This window comes from Musca domestica, unplaced genomic scaffold (genome assembly GCF_030504385.1).
Source record: "Musca domestica strain aabys unplaced genomic scaffold, Musca_domestica.polishedcontigs.V.1.1 47, whole genome shotgun sequence".
NCBI lineage: Eukaryota > Metazoa > Arthropoda > Insecta > Diptera > Muscidae > Musca > Musca domestica.
In genome coordinates, this window is record NW_026712338.1 from 524,139 (window position 1) to 546,650 (window position 22,512).

The 22,512-nt window shown below is 35.1% G+C and overlaps 3 protein-coding genes across 3 annotated transcripts; all 3 read right to left on the reverse strand.

The window, feature by feature from the left end:
* Positions 1-2,345: 2,345 nt before the first annotated feature.
* Positions 2,346-3,219, reverse strand: LOC131804677 (DNA-directed RNA polymerases I, II, and III subunit RPABC1). Its single transcript, XM_059127735.1, has one exon. It carries the CDS (start codon positions 3,095-3,097, stop codon positions 2,465-2,467), a length of 633 nt encoding a protein of 210 aa, XP_058983718.1. The 5' UTR covers positions 3,098-3,219; the 3' UTR covers positions 2,346-2,464.
* A 1,715-nt stretch (positions 3,220-4,934) lies between these two features.
* Positions 4,935-8,896, reverse strand: LOC131800564 (general odorant-binding protein 28a-like). The gene is made up of 3 exons (XM_059127715.1): positions 8,677-8,896; positions 5,355-5,443; positions 4,935-5,271 (listed from the first exon to the last, which is right to left on the reverse strand). Exons 1-3 carry the CDS (start codon positions 8,816-8,818, stop codon positions 5,056-5,058), a joined length of 447 nt encoding a protein of 148 aa, XP_058983698.1. The 5' UTR covers positions 8,819-8,896; the 3' UTR covers positions 4,935-5,055.
* Positions 8,897-14,851: 5,955 nt separating this feature from the next.
* Positions 14,852-18,432, reverse strand: LOC131804688 (general odorant-binding protein 28a-like). The gene is made up of 3 exons (XM_059127745.1): positions 18,188-18,432; positions 15,172-15,260; positions 14,852-15,103 (listed from the first exon to the last, which is right to left on the reverse strand). The coding sequence occupies exons 1-3, from the start codon at positions 18,318-18,320 to the stop codon at positions 14,888-14,890; spliced, it is 438 nt and encodes a 145-aa protein (XP_058983728.1). The 5' UTR covers positions 18,321-18,432; the 3' UTR covers positions 14,852-14,887.
* Between the last annotated feature and the right edge of the window lie 4,080 nt (positions 18,433-22,512).

The following is a 22,512-nucleotide window of genomic DNA, read 5'->3' on the forward strand; positions in this document are numbered from 1 at the left end:
GCCCGGTAATCCCCAACCAAATGTGCGTGAGGATCGGGCAATAATTACGACCTGCTGACAATTTTGCATTTTTTTTGGTCCATTTCAATCCCTAAATAAATGGCGATCATCTCCAAAAAGAGTAGGCTTCTATTCTGACCCTCATCTGATCCCCATGCAAAATTTCGTTACGATCGGGCCATCAATGCGATCTGTATATGATATCCTGATATCCTAACTACTTAGTTTTGTTAGCTGTAGAAATATTACCAAATGTTTAATTCAAAATGAAAATATGCCAAAAATGAGACAAAATTGAAAAAAATATGAGAAAATTTTACAAAATCAATATTTTCATCTTTAGAGATATATTTTTGTGCGATTTTTTAGGCGTTTTTTCTTTTCTGCCAAGAGGCCATTCTGAATTAATGAGAACTGTCGAAATCAGTTCAGCCGTTCTCGACATATAAGAAATCTTTCAAGCATATCTTCTTTGATAGACAAATATGTCGCATATATTTTGCTATATATCCGATTTGTTGGATGTTAACATCAATGTAAAGATCAGAAGTAACCCTAACATGGCTTCGTGATTTCGCCGGGATTTAAAATATTCGCGGTTTAATGAAAAATTTCCAATTTTTTCAATACAAAAGATATGGTCTATTTTACCCGCTAAATATAATCCGATGACCACCCAAATTGGTAGGCTTCTTCCCCGCCCTAAACTCTAGCTACATGCGAAATTCCGCGTCGATTGGTCTATAATTGCGACCTGTATAGCTACTGCAAAATCCGACATTTTTTCAGTATTTGGTCCATTTCAACCCCTAAATATTATCCGATCATCTCCAAAAGAAATAGGCTTCTATTCTGACATTAACCCCACCTACAATTTAAATTTCGTGAAGACCGGCCGTAATTGCGACCTGTAGAGTGATTACAAATTAACATGGACAGACGGACGGACGGACATACATAGCTAGATCGACTCAGCTCGGCGAGCTAGGAAGATCCATATATACTTTCCTATATGGGAAACCAATATTTCGAGGTGTTACATAAATTCTGGCCCAATCAAACTTATAATACCCCCAACACATAGTGTTGTAGGGTATAAAAAGTAAGGTAAATCAAGGTACCTTTTTAACGTGAAGTTGTGAGGACAGTTTCTTCAAGATTTAGCTCTTCTTTGAAATGGATAATGGACAAAAATGAGAATAATTGTAAGCAACAATAATTAAATTTATTGATTGATAGGGAGTAACAGAAAAATGTGTTAAAACATTTCGTTAACTTGTTTCATAACCGACCTCCCAAATCGAAAATATCCACTCTTAAAATATGTGGATAACATTTTCTTTTTTACCCTTCACCATAGTATGGAGGTATATTATGTCATTCCGTTTGTAACACCTCGAAATAAACATGTTAGACCCCACAAAGTTTATATATACTTGATCGGCATAAAATTCTATGTCGATTTAGCTATGTCCGTCCGTCTGTGGAAATCACTCCAGCTTCCGAACGAATTGAAGTAGATTGATAAAATTTTACTCAAATGTATGCTATGTCTGTAGGACTTTTGGTATTGAATATGGGCCATGTAGGTCCACGTTTTGATATAGCCCCCATATAACGGTAGATCCCGATATTCGGTACTTTGTTGATTTTAGCAACATTATTCACCGGAATTGTTTCAAATTTGGTATTTGAAGTTCGTAATGGATGATGCAACCTATGACAGAAGATTGTCTGTGCAGGTTCACGTCTTCGTAAAGCTCCCATATAACGTACCTCCCGATATTCGGTATTTTGATGATTTTAGCTTCATTATTAACGATTTTTTAAGTTTCGCATTTGAATATTGTGCGTGTGTGCTCAGTACGTTCTTGCTTCAGTTTGCAAAATGTTAAAGAAAATTGGAATGCCACGTTTCCATTGGGGACAAACTGGCAAGAAACTAACTTTTCGAAGCCAAATGTGAAATCCTTTCAGTGTGTAGAAACTTGACTTATGGCTAAATATAAAATATAGCTATTCTCAAAAATTATTTGTGCTATAAGTTCAATTACTCATTAAAAATTCGAATAATTTGAATTTCAGCAGATTTGGTTGGAAATTATGGCAGAAATCTGTAAAATAAGGGATATCATTAAATAGGACTATGCCTATGTTAGAAGAACTTCATTGATTAATTATGGCGAGTTGCAAATTATCGTTCAGAGAACCCAAATTACCTATGCTGAGATCCCGACATATCCAATTACAACAGATTTGGAATGAAATTGGGCAGAAACCTTCAATGTGGTGGCTATACAAAAATATTTCTTCATTCTATCCTGACGAATATTTAAAGAGTGTAGTTTCTTAAATGTTAGTGATTTGCTTAAAAATTATTATTTATTTCTCTCCAGTCATCCAATTCTATAATCTAAATGCATTTATTAAACTATCTTATATATATTGTCCGCGGTTTCTTCTCTTAGCAAACCAGTCGATAAGAAATATAGCGTCCAGCCGTCTCAGAAGAACGAATAATCTTTACAACCTGACCTCTTTTAAGACCAAAATATCTTGAGACTGGGTCACCGGCCTGAATTCTCATCAACATGTTCTCCTTCAATTTATAACGAGCCAACAGCTCTTGCTTCTCCTCCGGTGTCATGACCACATGTTCCGGAACCAACTCGTGTTCAGTGATGTTAATCAACAATTCGGATTCCAAGAATTGTTCCAGTATATATTTGGGAGCCATATCGACGAGAGATTGCTTAGCCGAGGGTGTCATACCAGCCTGAACAACAACAATAGCTCTATGAATATTCTCCTCCTGCATACGAGTACAGTAGGTCTTAATTGTCTTGATTCCGATTTTAGGTTCGTCGGGGAAGAACACAAACATCTGATCGGTAGGATCATCGTTATGGGCCACCAAAACAATCAAATCCGAACGAGCTGGCCGTTTTTCACTGGGCTTGTCGCCAAACATTTCCTTGAATTGTTCCAATGTCTGATCCAATTCATCTTGTGTCACCAAATAACCTCTGTCGTGGCTTAACTGCATAATGGTTTTGCGAATACGCCACAGTTTGTAGGTCTCAGCTTCATCATCCATAATTTAATTTCGTAACTAATAAATGCAGGAAGAAATACACGAAAAATCCAGAAATGAATTGGAAGCACGCCGTCTGTCAAACAAAAAAAAATCAACGAGTTAGCGTCTAGGGTTGCCAATGTTTAATAAAAATATCTCAATAACCGGTAGTTGGTACGTATATATATTACGTTCAAGTTGGCAAATTCCTCGAAAACATCGATAGTTCCTTGATGTGGTGTTCAAACGATGTTCAATAGATCTCATACCATGCGTTTGCAACATGGTAGAAAAAATCAGGTAGACGCATCAACGCTTGGGAAAATTGATATGTTAAAAAATTTTAAATGTATTTTGAAATATAAGTAGATTTTTATATGTTATATATATATGTATGTCATTCGGAGGTTGTTATAATTCGCGATTTTTCAAAAAATTTTAAATAATTTTTTATTCAGCATTTTCAATTCCAAAATTGGTTTGACAGTTCATAGTCCCAGCAGCTGTGTCGATGCGTCTATCTATATTCTTCTACCATTGTTTGCAAAAACGGCACAATAGAGTTCATATCATGGTATATTTGTGACGGAAAGAGCCTCAGTGCTATATCTCTGCAGTTTTCCGAAGCTGTTTTAGTAGATTCTTGCAGGTTTGGAACGTCTTGGTTTTTTTGTATCTCGTGTTTAAAATATTTTCAAAATTATTAATTTGACAACATCTCATTGTCAAAACGTTTATTAATAAAGATGTTGACAAATAATTTGAAAAAAAAAAAATTGTAAATATATGATTGCAATACTTTATCTTCTTAATCATGATAAAACTGTATTGTGCTACTATTTTAGATTCAATCTTGTGGGATAACTCCAAAATTACATTCTTGTTTCGCGGGCTTTCCCCAATGCTAATAACGATGGCTCAATAAGAAAGGTTGCTCGAATTCAAGGAAACTGTAACTTTTATTGTTTATTAAATATTTTTTGACAAAATTGCTATATTGTGGAAATCCCACAAAACATGAATGAAATATTGAGGTTTCACCCATAGCCCATATATATATATATATATATATATATATATATATATATATATACTGGTTACAAAATGGAATTCTTTTCTTCATTTCCAGTGCACAATGACCACCAAAATCTCTGGATACCAATGGCACTAAAAAATACCAAAGTGTCGATCACCTCAAGCAAGCGCTACGCCGGGAATGTGCCAAAATACCGCAGAGCAACATTGGGCAGCGTGTGGTTTCATTGGCTGTTTGAAGGTTCTAATTCGTACTAAAGGTGACCAATTCGAACAAATCTAAACTTATTCTAAAATTGGATGCTATTTCCGACATTTTTTGCTTTCATTCAATAAAATTTAAAAAAATATAAAAATTATGGCGTTTGACTTTGTTGCAGTTTTTTTTATTTCACCCTTTATGTAGGTAGAAGACTTGTATTTTTTTGGGAATTCGCCTTCTGGTCGACCTTACAATTGGGCAATGGGAGCACCAAAAGAAGAAAAATAATTAGGAGGTAGATTTGTTCTACCTTCTGTAATTATGCCATGGTAGTAACAAATGCAACAACTAGTTTTCTTTAATTGACACTTCTCTCACAATATTCTCATTCAAGAGAGAGAGAGAAAAGTAACTTCCCCGCAAAAGCTGTAAATATGAATTTAAATTTCAGTAGCATTTGAAAATTTTTAAAATTATTTTAATTACCATTCAAAATAATACATAAAAGTACAAAAACAGTATATATGTTTTGACATTACAATGCTACTAAAAGAAAAAAAAAATTGTAATCAGGTGATTGCTATACCCTACAATGGTTCCGAGTAAATAAAAGGCTAAATATAGTTTGCAATAAAAAACGAAAAATTACAATTTATTAAAAACATAAGTAAAGGTGTTAAGTAAAACGATCGTTCGGTAATGTCCCTGGCCAGCCGATTTAAAAACAATTCCAAATATAAATCTATATGTCCATATCCTCAACACCATGTGCCATTGCTTGTTCGTGTAGACATTTACAATACTCCTCAGCAGCCTCACAGTGGTCGTCGGATACACTTAGCTTGGCGCATGAATCAATAATTTCTTGAGCAATTTTCATTTTATCTTCAGCTCCTTCGGTATACATCTGAGCATGCTTGAGAGCAACAGCCGGTGCGAATTTACCATTTGCATCGATCTACACAATAAACGAAGTATTATTAATGTTTAATTTAAATGGTTTGTCAATCATTACTGTGGGTATTGATTTATTTAACGTACCACTTCATATTTCTTCATAATACATGCACGCAAACATTTTCCCTCGGGTGTTGAGGCTGGCTTTTTCCCAATTATTTCACCAAGATCAGCTAAAAATATGAAAAGAATAACATTTCTTTTAGAGTCTTGAGCTTATTTTTTTAAGTTCTTAAATATTTTTCTTTTTATTTAATTTGGCTCGAGGTTAGTAGAATATTCATATATCATACCCCCTCCCTCCCTCCCGATATTCGGTATTTTGATGATTTATGCCACATTTTTTCACGGATTTATCTGAAACGAATTTCTCTGAAAATTGGTAATTGTAGATCATAATGGGCCCTAGTTCGTGTGGCGAAACATTGTATGCATAGGTCCACGTTTTTGTATAGCCCCCATATAATGGTACCTCCCGATATTCGGTATTTTTATGATTTTTGCCACATTATTCATGGGTTTGTCTAAAAATTTGTACTTGTTGGTCATAATGGGTTCTAGCTCCGGTGGCGAAACATTGCATCTATAAGTTCACGTTTTTGTATAGCCCTATATAGCGGTACCTTCCGCAAATTTTCACACGAATATGTCTAAAAATTGGTATTTGTGGGTCATAATTGGTTCTAATGTTTCCATTACCCTAAGGTGGAGCGTATTAAAAGTTCGACCCTGCCGAACTTAATGTTTTTTTTACTTGTTTGTTTATATGTGTGTATTCTTTTCAATAATAAAAAAGTTTCAGAAAATATTCAAATGCGGGTGTTTTCAAAATGATTATTGCAATTATGCAACGGCAAAGCTACAGTTTTTGTAGCGAAATAAACCTTTAGAGGTATATAAAACACTAGCTGAAACCGGTGCGCTTCGCTACCCCTTCTGATTTTATATGCCTTTAATATTATATACAAGAAAATATTTGTTGGTTTATCAAAAAATACATGGTAAAATTAAGAAGGTAAAGTTATTTCAAATAAGACTGTCCATCTTGCCCTTTCTCCAACAGAATTTGGAGGGTATATTAAGTTTGTCATTCTGTTTGCAAAACGTCGAAATATACATTTTAGACCCCAATGCGAAAAGGTCAGACGTCCTAATTTCTTAGTTTTTTTTTGCATATGTTTTTTATACCCTACACCACAAGGTGGTCAGGGTATTATGTCTTTGTGCATTTGTTTGTAACAGGCAAAAGGAAACGAGATAGACCACTAGCTCCTTTTGATAATCTGCATAGAATCACCTTTTTAGTCGATTTATGCATGTCCGTCCGTCTGTCCATGTATTTTTGTGAACAAAGTACAGTTCGCATTTATTACCCGATCCGGATGAAAATTTCCAAACAACATTTGTTTGGCCCAAGGACGAACCCTTTTGAAATTAATCGGTAAAAAATTAGATATAGCTCCCATATATATCTCCTTCCGATTGGCCTTTTATTGTGCACCAAACGTGTAATATCAGCCCGAATAGTATGGAATTTTGCACATACAACCAAATTAGACCTGAAAAAAGTATGCCAAATTTGATCGAAATCGGCTCAGATATAGCTATAACTCCCATATATATTGTTCATCCGATTTGTTATTTTTGTCCTCCGCAGCCGTAATATGCACCCTATAACAACAATATTTGGGGAAATATATCAAATGCAGCTCAGAAATACCTTTGCTAAATTTTATCGAGATCGGTTCAGATTTGGATATATATATAACTTCGTCCGATTTACCTTTTATTGTGCACCAAACGTCTAATTTTTGTCCAAATGGAATGGAATTTGGTACTTACGACCGAATTGAGTCTAGAAGCTAGTATGTCAAATTTTGAAGATCGGTTCAGATATAGCTATAGCTCCCATATATACTGTTCATCCGATTTGTCACATTTGTTACCCACAGCCGTAATATGCACTCTGTAACAACGATATTCAGGGAAATATTTCAAATACAACTCAGAAATATCTTTGCCAAATTTTATCGAGATCGGTTCCGATTTTGATATAGCTCTCATACATATTTTTATCCGATTTCAAATTAATTGTGCATCAAATGGGCAATACAAGTCCCAATTTAAAAGTTACAAATACTTCGGCATTTTTAGTCCTTTGTACTTTAAATTATAATTATAATCATAGCGTGTATGATTGAATTCTCCCATAAAAACTTTTAATTGTTATGCGCAGCTCTACTAAATTAGCAAACTGGTGTAGGGTATCATAAAGTCGGTCCCGCCCGACTTTAAGACTTTCTTTACTGGTTTTTAAAATTACTTAAATAAAGCGAAAGTTAAATGAAGTTCCTTGATATTATTTAAAATTTGACATACTAGTTTCTAGACTCAATTCAGTCGTAAGTGCCAAATTTCATCCGATTTGGGCAAATATTAGACGTTTGGTGCACAATCAAAGGTAAATCGGACGAAGTTATATATGGGAGCTATATACAAATCTGAACCGATCTCAATAAAATTTGGCAAATATATTTCTGAGCTGTATTTGATATATTTCCCCAAATATTGTTGTTACAGAGTGCATATTACGGCTACGGAGGACACAAATTTCAAATCGGATGAACAATATATATGGGAGCTATAGCTATATCTGAACCAATATCGATCAAATTTGGCATGCTTATTTTCAGGTTCAATCTGATCGCACGTGCAAAATTCCATACTATTCGGACTGATATTACACGTTTGGTGCACAATAAAAGGCAAATCGGACGAATATATATGTGGGAGCTATATCTAAATTTTTACCGATTATCTCAAATTTCAATAGGGTTCGTCCTTGGGCCAAACAAATGATTTGTGCAAAATTTCATCTGGATAGGGCAAGAAATGAGAACTGTACTTTGTTTACAGAAATACATGGACAGACGGACGGACAAACGGACATGCATAAATCGACTCAGAATGTGATTCTATGCAGATCATCAAAAGGAACTATGGGTCTATCTCGTTTCCTTTTGCCTGTTACAAACAAATGCACAAAGACATAATACCCTGACCACCTTGTGGTGTAGGGTATAATGAGGAAATTAGAACAAAGTAGCGCAGGGCCAAAATTGAACTAAGTTAATCTAAAACTCTTTTGTTCCTCTACGAAAAAGCCAGCTGATGACTTAAGCCAATCAAAAAGGCGTTTTATGTATTTTTACATTTACACTCTTAACATTGCCTTAAGGTGAAAATATATATAATATGCTTTTTTACTGGCTTAAGTCAGCGGCTGGCTTCTTCATAGAGGAACAAAGGAGGAACAAGATTTCTGGTCGATATTGACAAAAATATTAAGAGAATTCTACTAGTGACTCTGTAAGTTTGACAATGTATTTTTTTCCCACTGGCTTACCATCATTTGCACCAACTTCGGCCTTGCATGCCTCTCCTTTCGACATAAAATCGGCTATCACTGCACTCTTATCGATTGCACCACGTACTATAACAGCTCCGAAAATGCACAGGATAGTAAGTGTAAATAAATATTTTGCCATTTTTATTTTGTTATGAGAATACTGAATGTTTCTATTTAGACAATTCAATTCGAACTCGTTATATTTTGAAAATTCTGATGGCTATTTATTAGAAGAAAATATGAAATTTATTTAACCGTTAAATTATAAGGTTCTTTATTTAAAAATTATAACATACATATTCAATGTCAATTAGACAGAGTTTAGTCAGACTGTTTGTATGTTAATCAATATAAATTGTTAGAATAATTTAGAAACAATCATTAATTAACCATTAATTGAATTATAATATCTATTAATTTAATTGAATGTTTATACATGAATGCACATAAATATGATGCATCGTTTCATACAAAAGTTGGATGAGGTCAATGCACTGCTGAAGTGTTCGGACGAGCGTAATATTCGAATTCGCATTTTATAAAAGATTCCGAGGCTTGCCATGTTCCTATTAGAATTGTAATGTGTTGTTCGCACTCAAAATAGTGTACAAGGTTCATACGATGCGATTCGTAATTCATAGTACCATAAATCCTTTTTATACCCTACACTACAAGGTGGTCAGGGTATTATGTCTTTGTGCATTTGTTTGTAACAGGCAAAAGGAAACGAGATAGACCCATAGTTCCTTTTGATGATCTGCATAGAATCACATTCTGAGTCGATTTATGCATGTCCGTCCGCCCGTCCTTCTGTCCATGTATTTTTTTAAACAAAGTACAGTTCGCATTTATTGCCCTATCCAGATGAAATTTTGCACAAATCAAGGACGAACACTATTGAAATTGGAGATAATCAGTAAAAATTTAGATATAGCTCCCATATATATCTTCGTCCGATTTTCCTTTTATTGTGCACCAAACGTGTAATATCAGTCCGAATAGTATGAAATTTTGTACGTACGATCAGATTGGACCTCAAAATAAGTATGCCAAATTTGATCGAAATCGGTTCAGATATAGCTATAGCTCCCACTTATATTGTTCATTAGATTTGTTATTTTTGTCCTCCACAGCCGTAATATGCACTCTGTAACAACAATATTTGGGGAAATATATCAAATACAGCTCAAAACTACCTTTGCTAAATTTTATCGAGATCGGTTCAGATTTGAATATAGCTCCCATATATAACTTCGTCCGATTTACCTTTGATTGTGCACCAAACGTCTAATATTTGCCCAAATGGGATGAAATTTGGCACTTACGACCGAATAGAGTCTAGAAGCTAGTATGTCAAATTTGGTGAAGATAGGTTCAGATATAGCTATAGCTCCCATATATACTGTTCATCCGATTTGTTATATTTGTTACCCACAGCCGTAATATGCACTCCGTAACAACGATATTCAGGGAAATATATCAAAATCAAATATCTTTGCCAAATTTTATCGAGATCGGTTCCGATTTGGATATAGCTCCCATATATATTTTTATCCGATTTCAAATTAATTGTGCACCAAATGGGCAATACCAGTCCGAATTTAAAAGATACAAATGCTTCGGCATACTTAAGCTGGGAATACATAAAGCGCTTATTTGGCTGGCTTAAGTCATCGGCTGGCTTCTTCGGAAATGAACAAAGGAGCCTAGGATCGAACTAGGTCAACCTAAAACTCCTTTGTTCAGCCAAAATGCGCTTTATGTATTTCCATCCTTCAGTTCTTTGAACTTTAAATTACAATTATAATCAAAGCGTGTATGATTGAATGCTCCCATTAAAACTTTTAATTGTTATGTGGAGCTCTACTAAATCAGCAAAGTGGTATAGGGTATCATAAAGTTGGGCCCGCCCGACTTTAGGACTTTCTTTACTGGTTTTCTTATATTTTATAACCCCGCCATAGCATTGAAGGTATATTAAATTTACTATTTCGTTTGTAACTCTTCAAAATAATCATACCCCACAAAGTATAAAGGTCAGAATACATAAAACGCTTTTGGCTTAAGTCATCGGCTGGTTTTCATTTGTTCTTTTCCGAAGTAGCCAGCCGATGACTTAAGCCAGTCAGAAAAGCGTTTTATGTATTCTCACCTTTAGTTCGATTTTTGGCCTATGCTCCTTTGTACTTTTCCAAAGAAGCCAGGCGATGACTTAAGCCAGTCAGACTGACTCCATATGAAACCCTACACCTTTACACCAAATCGTAAAAATTTGACAGAGGTATTTTTGAGCTCCATAAGTTATCTGGTACCAAATATCATTCTTGTGGAGTGCATACTACGCATGCAAGCGACTTAAACCCCAAATCAGATGAAACATATATATGGGCGCTATAGCTTTATCTGAACCGATTTCCTCCAAATTTTATGTACTTCCCACAATGTGGCGTAGGGTATAAAAAGGAGCGTAGGGTGAGCAAGGATAAATTATTAGTTTAAATATGAGGTCTACAGCAAATCATGGACGTATATGTCACATTCTCGGAAATGTTCCAGAACTAAAGTACATTTGAGTAACATTTTGTTTACCTACTTCATTTCGTTGGGAAGCTAACATGATTTCCACAGACGAACAGACGGACATAGGCCTTTAGTGCTTATTTCGAGTAGTGACAAATTTGTATATATGCGAGAACACATAGAACAATTTTTTACTGGCTTTTTATGTAAAAGAGCAATTAGGCATAGGGTGAGCAAGTATAAATTATGGGCCGAAATTGAACCAATAGTTACTTTTGAAGATCTTCATAGAATCACTTTTATAGTCGATTTATACATGTCAGTCCGTCTGTCCATGTATTCTTGTGCACAAAATGCAGGTGGCATTTATTATCCGATTGAGATGAAATTTTCCCAAGCCCACGGTCGAACTGATTGAAATTGGTAATAATCGGATCAGATTTAGATATAGCTCCCATATATATCCGATTTTGGGTTAATTGTGCACAAAATGGCCAATATAAGTCTAAATGCCCTGAATTTTGGCACATCCAACCGACTTTAGTCTAGAAGCAAGTACATACATTACGTCCCTCACATTCGTAATAGCCATTCGACAACAATCATATTATAGAGCTCGGAAATACCTCTGCCAAATGTTATTAATATCGGTTCAGATTTGGATATAGCCCCCAAATATATAGGATTTTGGGTTAATTGTGCAAAAAATGGCCAATACAAATTTACATTTTTTTTTAATTTTATTGAATGAAAGCAAAAAATGTCGGAAATAGCATCAAATTTTAGAATAAGCTTAGATTTGTTCGAATTGGTCACCTTTGACACGAATTATGGCCTCCAAACGACCAATTAAACCGTCACACGAAAAAAGCACAAAAAATAATTATCAAAATAAGCTAGCTGAAGACTTTAGCCAGTCCAAAAAGCGATTTATGTATTCTCACCCCTTAATTTAGGAACAGCAAAGGCTTCTTCCTAATAGAATAGGTTTTTGAGTTCCTCTCATTCGTAGGATCCATTCGACAACAATGATATTTGGTGCTAGATATCTTATAGAGCACGGAAATACCTCTGCGGAATTTTATCAAGATCAGTTCAGATTTTGATTTAGCTCCCATATACATATCATATTTTGGGTTAATTGTGCACCAAATGGCCAATATCTGTCCAAAAGTCCTGATTTTGGTACATCCGACCGAATTCAGTCTAGAAGCAGGTACATATAGCTATAGCTCCCATATATATGCTTCTTCCGATTTGGTGTTTAACTCCTTCAAATTCGTAATGTGCACTCCACAACTATGATATATCGTACCAGATATCTTATAGAGCTCGGAAATACCTCTGCCGAATTTTATCGAGATCAGGTAAGATTTGCATAAAGCTCCTAAATATCCTTAATCCGATTTCAGGTTTATTGTGCAAATAAATGGAGTGAATTTCGGGACGTACGTTTCCATTTCGTGGAAATAGGGTCCGATATATTTATACCCTACACCACAAGGTGGTCAGGGTGTTATGACATTGTGCATTTGTTTGTAACAGTTTGTAACGAGATAGACCCGTAGTTCCTTTTGAGGATCTGCATAGAATCACATTCTGTACGTCTGACCATGTATTTTTATGAACAAAGTATAGTTCGAATTTATTACCCGATCCAGATGAAATTTTCCAAACAACATTTGTTTGGCCCAAGGACGAACGCTATTGAAATTAATCGGAAAAAAATTAGATATAGCTCCCATATACAGGGTTGCCCATATTCGACGGACCTTTGGGCCCTTTGGGCACATTCCAATCAACGAGGCTTGTCTGCAGGAAACAGTCTTTGCGTCAATTGAATTTTGTACGGGAACACATGCAAATCAATGCGAATAATCCGTTGTAAAGTGGACCGAGCCATGCCCAACTGCTGAGAACGGCGTTTTTGGGGTGTTCTAGGGGACCTCTCAACACTGGCTCGTACGGCAGCGATATTCTTGGCCGATCGCCTTGGTCGACTTTTATATGGCCTCTTCGGATTAGAAAGAGCCTTACCAGTCGAAAATTTTTCGTATAAACGCTTAATGGTGTTCTTAGAAGGCGCACTTCTCACATTTTTTAATGTTTTAAAAGCACGTTGAGTTTTCACAATTGACTTCTTGTAAATTTCAACTATTTCAGAGAGCTCGCGTGTATTGGTTCATGGTAAAAATCTGCTTGGACTGACGCTTCAAACGCGGTATGTCATTAAGCGATGTGACATCTCTGTCAAAAGTTATGGCGTTGCCAGATGGGTCCGTCGAATATGGGCAACCCTGTATATCTTCATCCGATTGGCCTTTTATTATGCACCAAACGTGTAATATCAGTCCGAATAGTATGGAATTTTGCACGTACGATCAGATTGGACCTGAAAATAAGTATGCCAAATTTGATCGCAATCGGTTAAGATATAGCTATAGCTCCATATATATATTGTTCATCCGATTTGTTATTTTTGTCCTCCGTAATATATTTCTGTCCTCCCCAACAATATTTGGGGAAATATATCAAATGCATCTCAGAAATACCTTTGCTAAATTTTATCGAGATCGGTTCAGATTTGGATAAGCTCCCATATATAACTTCGTCCGATTTACTTTTATTGTACACCAAACGTCTAATATTTGCCCAAATTGAATGAAATTTGGCACTTATGACCGAATTGAGTCTAGAAGCTAGTATGAAGATCGGTTCAGATATAGCTATAGCTCCCATATATACTGTTCATCCGATTTGTCATATATTTTTGTCAGGGAAATATTTCAAATATACCTCAGAAAAATCTTTGTCAAATTTTATCGAGATCGGTTCCGATTTGTAAATAGCTCCCATATATATTTTTATCCGATTTTAAATTAATTGTGCACCAAATGGCAATACAAGTCCGAATTTAAAAGATACAAATGCTTCGGCATATTTAGTCCTTTGAACTTTAAATTATAATTATAATCATAGCGTGTATGATTGAATTCTCCCATAAAGACTTTTAATTGTTATGCGCAGCTCTACTAAATTAGCAATGTGGTGTAGGGTATCATAAAGTCGGCTCCGCCCGACTTTAAGACTTTCTTTACTGGTTTTTTAATATAATGCTTCTCATGCACTCTATAGCAATTTTATTTCGTATACAAGATTAAAATGTCTCCAAATTAAGTGAAAATAGATTCAGAATTGGAAGTGCCTCCCATAAAGCCAAATGTTGATTGGTGGTATGATCTACTTCAAATAAATTCTCTTTTTTTGACGGGAGCTCTAATAAATATGCATAGTGGTGTAGGGTATCATATAGTCGACCCCGCCAGACTTTTGACTTTTCCTTACTGGTTCAGTAATTGTAATTGTTTTAAGCTTAATATTCTATTCATGTTTTGTGATTGTTCTTTAATATAAAAATTTTGTGAAAAAAATTTAAAATAAAGAATACTAATTGTTGCGTTTTTAAAAAATCTATTTGATACAATAAGACTATGTGCAGAATTGCAGGTTTCCGAGTTCTTTTAAAATTATACTACCCACTGTGCCATATTTAACATTGACATTAAAAATAAAGAGCGATATAAATATGAGCTTTGCAGAAAATTTCTCTAAAAATTATCAATATTCTAAAAATTCAGTTATTTCTGGGAAATGTATTCGAGTCTTTCATCATTAGATCCATGTTCAATTACAATTTGAATTGCGTTAGCCCACGATCCGCAGCCTTTTTTATTAAGCATTTGCTGTATTGTTCAGCAGCTTGGCAATGATCAGGCGATACTTTAATCCGAGCGCAGGATTTTACGATTTCTTTGGCTTTCTTTAGTTTTTCGGCATCGCCATCAGCGTATCTTTCAGCGTATTTAAGGGCAATGTCAGGGACGAATGTGCCATTGACAGTCATCTGTTGGATGACAAATTATGTGAGGTTTCAGTGATTTCATATTATTTTTATTTTAATAGAAATCTTACCATTTCGTATTTTTTCATAAGGCAAGAGCGCAAACATTTCCCTTCAGCTGTTGATGAAGAATTTTGTGCCACAATTGCTTTGAGATCAGCTGAAAGTTTGAGAAAAATGAATTTTGTGTGTGTATTTTCTTTCGAGGAAATTCACAAAGAAAGTTGGAAAAACAAAAATGAATGATCAAGTTCTACATTAAAGATTACAAGTATCTGCTAGTTCTGTATTTTTTTCTTTTTTTACTCAAAGCCCAACCGATCTTGATAAAACTTGACAGAGGTATTTCTGGGCTGTACAGGGTGAGATGAAAAAATTGCAACCAAATTCAGGCCGCCACTCGTCCGACAGCTGTTAAAATTATTCCAGTGACAGCTCATTATATGGTTTACAAGCCTACAAAAGCATTTTGGTGAGAATTTTCCAGAAAAAAAATTATTCGTGATGGAATTCAAGCGTGATAGTGTGATTTCTTTATATTTGGCTGGAAAACCACAAGTGTCTATCGTTAGAGCACTTCCGCATTTGAATGTGAATAAATCTATTGTGTCTCATACCATCGCTCGTTACGTGTTAGGCAGACGTCAAAGAAGTGGACGGAAGAAAATAGCAACATCAGCAGAAATGGTTCGAAAAGAAAAGAAGCGACTTGATCAAAACCCGCGTTGCAGTGGCCGAAAAATGGCCCATGAGCTGAAAATATCGCAATATTCCATTCGGCAAATATTGAAAAATGGGCTCGGGGTAAAGCTATTGAAATTTCAAAAAGTGCAAGAACTTACACCGCAACAGAAAGAAAATAGATTCAAAAGAGCTAAAGAGTTACTTCGCTTGGCCGAAAGTGGTGAACTGCCGAATTTGGTTTTCTCCGATGAGAAAACATTCGTTGTCCAGAAGTTTGTAAACAAACAAAATGATCGTGTTTACTTGCCAAAGAGGTCAGCTGAAAATGTGCAGCTTCGGTTGGCCACCAGAACTCAAGCTCCGGCCATGGTGATGGTGTGGGCCGCCATAAAAGCCGATGGTCGTTGTCCGCTCAACTTTTTCTAAAATTTGATGCTATTTCCGACATGGCGTTTGACTTTGTTGCAATTTTTATACCCTCCACCATACTATGGAGGGTATATTAACTTTGTCATTCCGTTTGTAACTCCTTGAAATACTCATATCAGACCCAACAAAGTATATATATTCTTGATCAGCGTAAAATTCTAAGTCGATTTAGCGATGTCCGTCTGTCTGTCTGTTGTAATCACGCTATCTTTCGAATGAATTGAGATAGATGGCTAACATTTTGCACACATGTTTATTTTTCCAGTAGTCAGGTTAAGTTCGTAAATGGGCCATGTAGGTCCACGTTTTCATACAGCCCCCATATAACGGTACCTCCTTATATTCGGATGATTTTAGCGGCATTATTCACCGGAATTGTTTCAAATTTGGTATTTGAAGTTCCAAATGGATACTACACCCTAAGACAGAAAATTGTCTGTGCAGGTCCACGTCTTCGTATAGCTCTCATATAACGGTACCTCCCTATATTCGGTATTATGATGATTTTAGCGACATTATTCACCGGAATTGTTTCAAAATTGGCATTTGAAATTCGTAATGAATACTACAGTCTAAGATAGAGAATTGTCTGTGCAAGTCCATGTCTTCGTATAGCCCCCACATAACGGTACCTTCCGATATTCGGTATTTTGATGATTTTAGCGACATTATTCACCGGAATTGTTTCAAAATTGGTATTTGAAGTTCGTTATGTGAACTACAGTCTGTGACAGAAAATTGTCTGTGCGGGTCCAGGTCTTCGTATAGGCCCATATACCAGTACCTCCCTATATTCGGTATTTTGACGAGTTTAGGTACAATACCCACCGAAATTGTTTGAGATGTCGTATTTGAAGTTCGAAATGTATGCTACAGCCTATGACAGAATATTGTCTATGCTGGTCCAGGTCTTCGCACAGCTCCGATATAACGGTACCTTCCTATATACGATATTTTGATGATTTTAGCTACATTTTTCACCGTTTATTTCAAGTTTCGAATTTGATTATGGTAATGGCTTATGACAAACAATGCCTATGTATGTCCACATCGTTTAGACCCCAATATAATGGCTATATTCGGTATTTTTAAAATTTTAACAGAATTTTTTAAGGATTTTATTTTTTAAACATTTCCAAATTCGTTGCAAATGGTGGAGGGTATTAAAAGTTCGGACCGACCGAACTTACTGCTTTTTAACTTGTTTTTATCTCACCCTGCATATTTAGTTACAGTGTGCTACAATTATTTCCAGGTAGTCTCATTTTAAATAACGATATCCAGCTCTGAATTTTTCTGTAATTTACCTTGTCATATTTTACTGCATAGAAAGTTAGTACCCATCTCTGATTTGTGTATATAGGATGTATTAATGATCAAAGACCTAAAATGGTAAAGACTGGACAAAATGCATTCTGAGCAAATGGTTTGTGTCTATACTGTCTAGATAACAGCTCAAGACAGGACCATGTTAATATAAAAAAACACATTTATAGAAAAAAATGACAAACAAAACTTTGAAAACTCCAAAAATTTGGTTTCCAAATTCTATTCCATAGACTTTCCCAATTAATTGCATATTGCCTAAGCGGGTTAAATCGCTTAACATTGCTAACTATGTTGTTACGATATCATAACAACAGAGGTATTTTCACAGGGTTGCCACATCTTGACTCTGTCTTGTCCCATCATTATACTTCTATGTCTTTGTAATGATTACCCATTTTGACAATGAAATGTTGTCAAAGGAATTATTTTGTAATAATTATAATTTGATTAAAGCACGGTTATATGCAACGTTTTCGGTGCGGTCACTGGTGTCATTTGATCAATCACAATAAATACAACATATGTTTTCGATAGTTAACATTAATCGGAATAAAACTCATGACAGAGAGGACGGCAAACATACGAATCGTTGTAATTTACTATTTAAAAAAGGTAATAATGAATTAAAAAATTGAACATAATTACCATCTGTTGCTCCAGCTTCAGTTTTGCACGTTTCCATTTTAGACATTAAATCATCCTCCGTCTCTTGTTTCTCCAAGGATGCAGCAATTCCAAAAATGCACAGAACTGACAATGCCAATAAATATTTTGCCATTTTTTTTTTGTTTCGAGCGAGGTTAAAAACTCGAGGTGTAATGATGTGAAGAGAGATGGTCGTGAATACAGGGTTGGTGATAAATGATGACTATACTCCAGTTTAGTTGTTCTATTTATATGAATAGTTTTTGGGGAGCTGTAATTGTTAGTTGTTCATCTGTGAAATTATGTCATAATTTGTTCAAATTATGAACAAACATAGCAGCTTTGGTGATGGCATGACGGCTTGTTATTGATTTAATTTACTTATCTGCCTGATTATTTTCACAGTTGACGGTATTGAAAGTTTAATTACTGCAAAGTGGGAATTCCTGTTTGACTCAAAAATATGTACATGGTATATTTGCATAAAATAGTGATTAGAGTAAAACTTAAATCGCAAAGAAATCCCAAAGTGCAAATACATAGAAGGTTTTTTTGGCTTAAGTTATCGATTGGCTTCTTCGTTAAAGACAAAGCAGCATTAAATTGAGAATACATAAAAGGCTTTTTTGACTGCCTTAAGTTATCGGCTGGCTTCTTCGTAAAAGAACAAAGGAGCGTAGGGCTAACAAGTATGAGTTATGGACTTAAAGTGAACTAAGTCAACCTAAAACTCCTTTGTTTTTTTAGAAGGAGGCAACCGATAAGATAGGGCACCCTGCGGGGAAATAAATTGGTTTAAAACTAACTTAAAATTAGTTTAAAACAACTAAAACAAGCTGTAAGTTCGACTGGACCGAACTTTGAATACCCTCCACCATTTGGTACAAATTTAACAATTTTCAAAAAAAAAATCCGTCAACAATTCTGGTAAAATTTTAAAAATACCGGAAGTAGCCGTATATTAGGGTCTGTACGACGACGTGGACCTGCATAGGCAACTTTTGTCACAAGCTATTACAATATTCAAATGCGAAACTTGAAATAAAATCTGTTTATAATGTAGCTTAAATCATCAAAATATCGAATATAGGGAGGTACCATGGAGGTTATAAAAAGTGGTTCTGCACAAACAATTGTCTGTCATAGGCTGTAGTATCCATTACGAATTCCAAATACGAAATTTGAAATAATTCCGGTAAATAATGTCGTTAAAATCATCAAAATACCGAATAACGGACCTGCACAGACAATTTTCTGTCATAGGCTGTAGTATTCATTATGAAATTCAAATATCAAATTTGAAATAGTTCCGGTAAAAAATGTCGCTATAATCATCAAAATACCGAATATCGGGGGGTACCGTTATATGGGGGCTATACGAAGACGTGAACCTGCACAGACAATTTTCTGTCATAGGCTGTAGTATCCATTACGAACTTCAAATACCAAATTTGAAACAATTCCGGTGAATAAATTAGCTAAAATCATCAAAATACCGAATATCGGGAGGTACCGTTATATGGGGGCTATACGAAGACGTGGACCTACATGGCCCATTTTCAATACCAAAAGTCCTGCAGACATAATAATTTTATCAACCTACTTCATTTTGTTCGGAAGCTAGAGTGATTTCCACAGATGGACAGACGGACGGACATCGATAAAACGACAAAGAATTTTATGCTGATCAAGAGTATATATACTTGTGAGGTCTAAAATGTATATTTCGAGGTGTTACAAACGGAATAACAAACTTAATATACCCTCCATACTATGGTGGAGGGTATAAAAAAACCACAACTAGTTATTTTTTGATTAACTAACTATTTTAACATGGGGATAAGATAGGCAGTGGACAATCGTCCATTCCTGCATTACTTTTAAACTAAATATAAATTAGTTACTTTTAAACCGATTTTAAGTCAGTTATAAAATATGTTTAAAAGTTCAAAATTTTTTTATTTAGAACAGTGTTGGCTTGTTTGTTCGGGATACCTTTATTGTTGTTTTTATAAAAACAACGTTTGTTTATTAGTGGAGAACGATGGTAATGTTTACCAGGGGGTAAGGCAGGAAATACCTAGGTAAACATTACCATCGTTCTCCACTAATAAACAAACGTTATTTTTATAAAAACAACAATAGAGGGATAAAGCCTGACCGTTTTGCAACAACAAAATTTTTCATTTATTTATTTTATTTATTTATTTATTTTATTTATTTATTTATTTTTTTTTGATAGTCATTTTTTCTATTTGAAGGAGGAGTGCTATTTACAGATGCCCTGTCTGTACTGTTTTTTTTTTAACCATATGTACTGTATGTATTGAGGCTAGCAGCACTAGCTTGTATTATTGTTTTGTTGCATTTATATCGAAGTATTTTTAGAAATGTATTATGCGAATTATTGCAAAGTTGTTTGATATAACCAGTCATCTTTGTTTTTTATTTTTTTTCGTACAAATTGGTTGATTTCTAGATGATTTTACAACCAAATAATAGTTAGTTTATAAGAAGTTAGTACATAAATGCATTATTCTTCAACCATTTTGTAGTTAGTTGTAGAATAAGGCAGTTATAACTAACGATTTTCTCAACTAGCAGAAAAAATTCCAGCTGGACAGTAAGAGTGGAAATACATAAAGCGCATATTTGGCTGGCTTAAGTCATCGGCTGGCTTCGTCATATATGAACAAAGGAGTTTTAGGTTGACTTATTTCGATTTAGCTCTAGGATCCTTTGTTTATTCCAGATAAGCGGTTAATGTATTTCCACCTTAAGTATGTAGATGAACGACATGGTTTCCAATTGAGCATGGTAGAAGGATACAGGTAGATGCTTCAACGCTTGGGAACATTGATATGCCAAATTTTTTATAACGTTTTTTTTTTCCAAAAATAAGTAGTATTTTATAGGGTTTCTTATACGACATCAATCGGAGTTTGTAATTATATGCATTTTTCAACAATTTTTACAAACTTGAATTTTTTCATTCGGTATTTGGCGTTTGTAATGGGTTCTACCTCATATGGCACAATATTGTCTATATGGATCCACGTTTTCCTATAGCCTCCATATACAGGTACCTCCCGATATTCGATATTTTGACGATTTTATCCATATTTTCTAAAGGAAAACGGTATTTGGAGTTTGTAATGGGTTCTACCTCCTGAGGCAGAACATTGTCCACATAGGTCCACACTTTCCTATGGTCCTCTACATAAAGGTATTTCCCAATATTCGGTATTTTGACGATTATAGCCCTATTTTCCAATGTCTATCGGTTTATATAGAACAATTTCTATATATTAATACGTTTTTCTATAGCCTCTATTTTTATAATTGTAGCCATCTTTTTTTTATACCCTATATTCTTGATCAGCATAAAATTCTATGTCGATTTAGCGGTGCCCGTCCGTTTGTCTTTCTGTGGAAATCACTCTAGCTTCCGAACGAATTGAAGTAGATTGATAAAATTTTACTTAAGTGTATACTATGTCTGCAGGACTTTTGGTATTGAAAATGGGCCATGTTTTGGTATAGCCCCATATAACGGTACCTCCCGATATTCGGTATTTTGATGATTTTAGCGACATTATTTACCGGAATTATTTCACATTTTGTATTTGAAGTTCGTAATGGATACTACAGCCTATGCTAGAAAATTGTCTGCGCAGGTCCACGTTTTATAACCCCCATGGTTTCTCCCTATATTCGGTATTTTAATGATTTTAGCTGCATTATAAACAGATTTTTTTCAAGTTTCGCTATTGAATATTGCAATAGCTTGTGACAAAAGTTTCCTATGCAGGTCGACGTCGTCGTATAGACCCTAATATACCGCTACATTCGGTATTTTTACGACTTTAACAGAATTTTAACGGATTTTATTTTTCTGAAAATTGCCAAATTTGTACCAAATGGTGGAGGGTATTCAAAGTTCGACCCGGCCGAACTTACAGCTTTTTTACTTGTTTTTCTAAATTTTATTGAATGAAACCAAAACAATGTCGGAAATAGCATCAAATTTTAGAATAAGTTTAGATTTGTTCGAATTGGTCACCTTTTGCACGAATTATGGCCTTCAAACGACCAGTGAAAGCGTCACACGCTGCCCGAAAGTTGCTCTGCGGTATTTTGGCCCATTGCCGGCGAAGCGCTTGCTTGAGGTGATAGACACTTTGATATTTTTTAGTGCAAAACCTTGCTTTCCAAAATACTCCAGACACAATAGCCCAACAAATTGGTATCCGGAGATTCTGGTGGCCATGGTGCGCTGGAAATGAAGCGAGAAACCTCATTTTGTAACTATTCTTGGGTGGCGC

Bases quoted from the DNA above. Each gene is read 5' to 3' on its own strand.
- LOC131804677 (XM_059127735.1), bottom strand. From the start codon at position 3,097: ATGGATGATGAAGCTGAGACCTACAAACTGTGGCGTATTCGCAAAACC.
- LOC131800564 (XM_059127715.1), bottom strand. From the start codon at position 8,818: ATGGCAAAATATTTATTTACACTTACTATCCTGTGCATTTTCGGAGCT. The intron at 5,444-8,676 runs GTAAGCCAGTGG...TCATATTTTTAG, and splicing joins CGAAGTTGGTGCAAATGATG to CTGATCTTGGTGAAATAATT. The intron at 5,272-5,354 runs GTACGTTAAATA...TTTATTGTGTAG, and splicing joins TTATGAAGAAATATGAAGTG to ATCGATGCAAATGGTAAATT.
- LOC131804688 (XM_059127745.1), bottom strand. From the start codon at position 18,320: ATGGCAAAATATTTATTGGCATTGTCAGTTCTGTGCATTTTTGGAATT. The intron at 15,261-18,187 runs GTAATTATGTTC...TCAAACTTTCAG, and splicing joins TGAAGCTGGAGCAACAGATG to CTGATCTCAAAGCAATTGTG. The intron at 15,104-15,171 runs GTAAGATTTCTA...GTCATCCAACAG, and splicing joins TTATGAAAAAATACGAAATG to ATGACTGTCAATGGCACATT.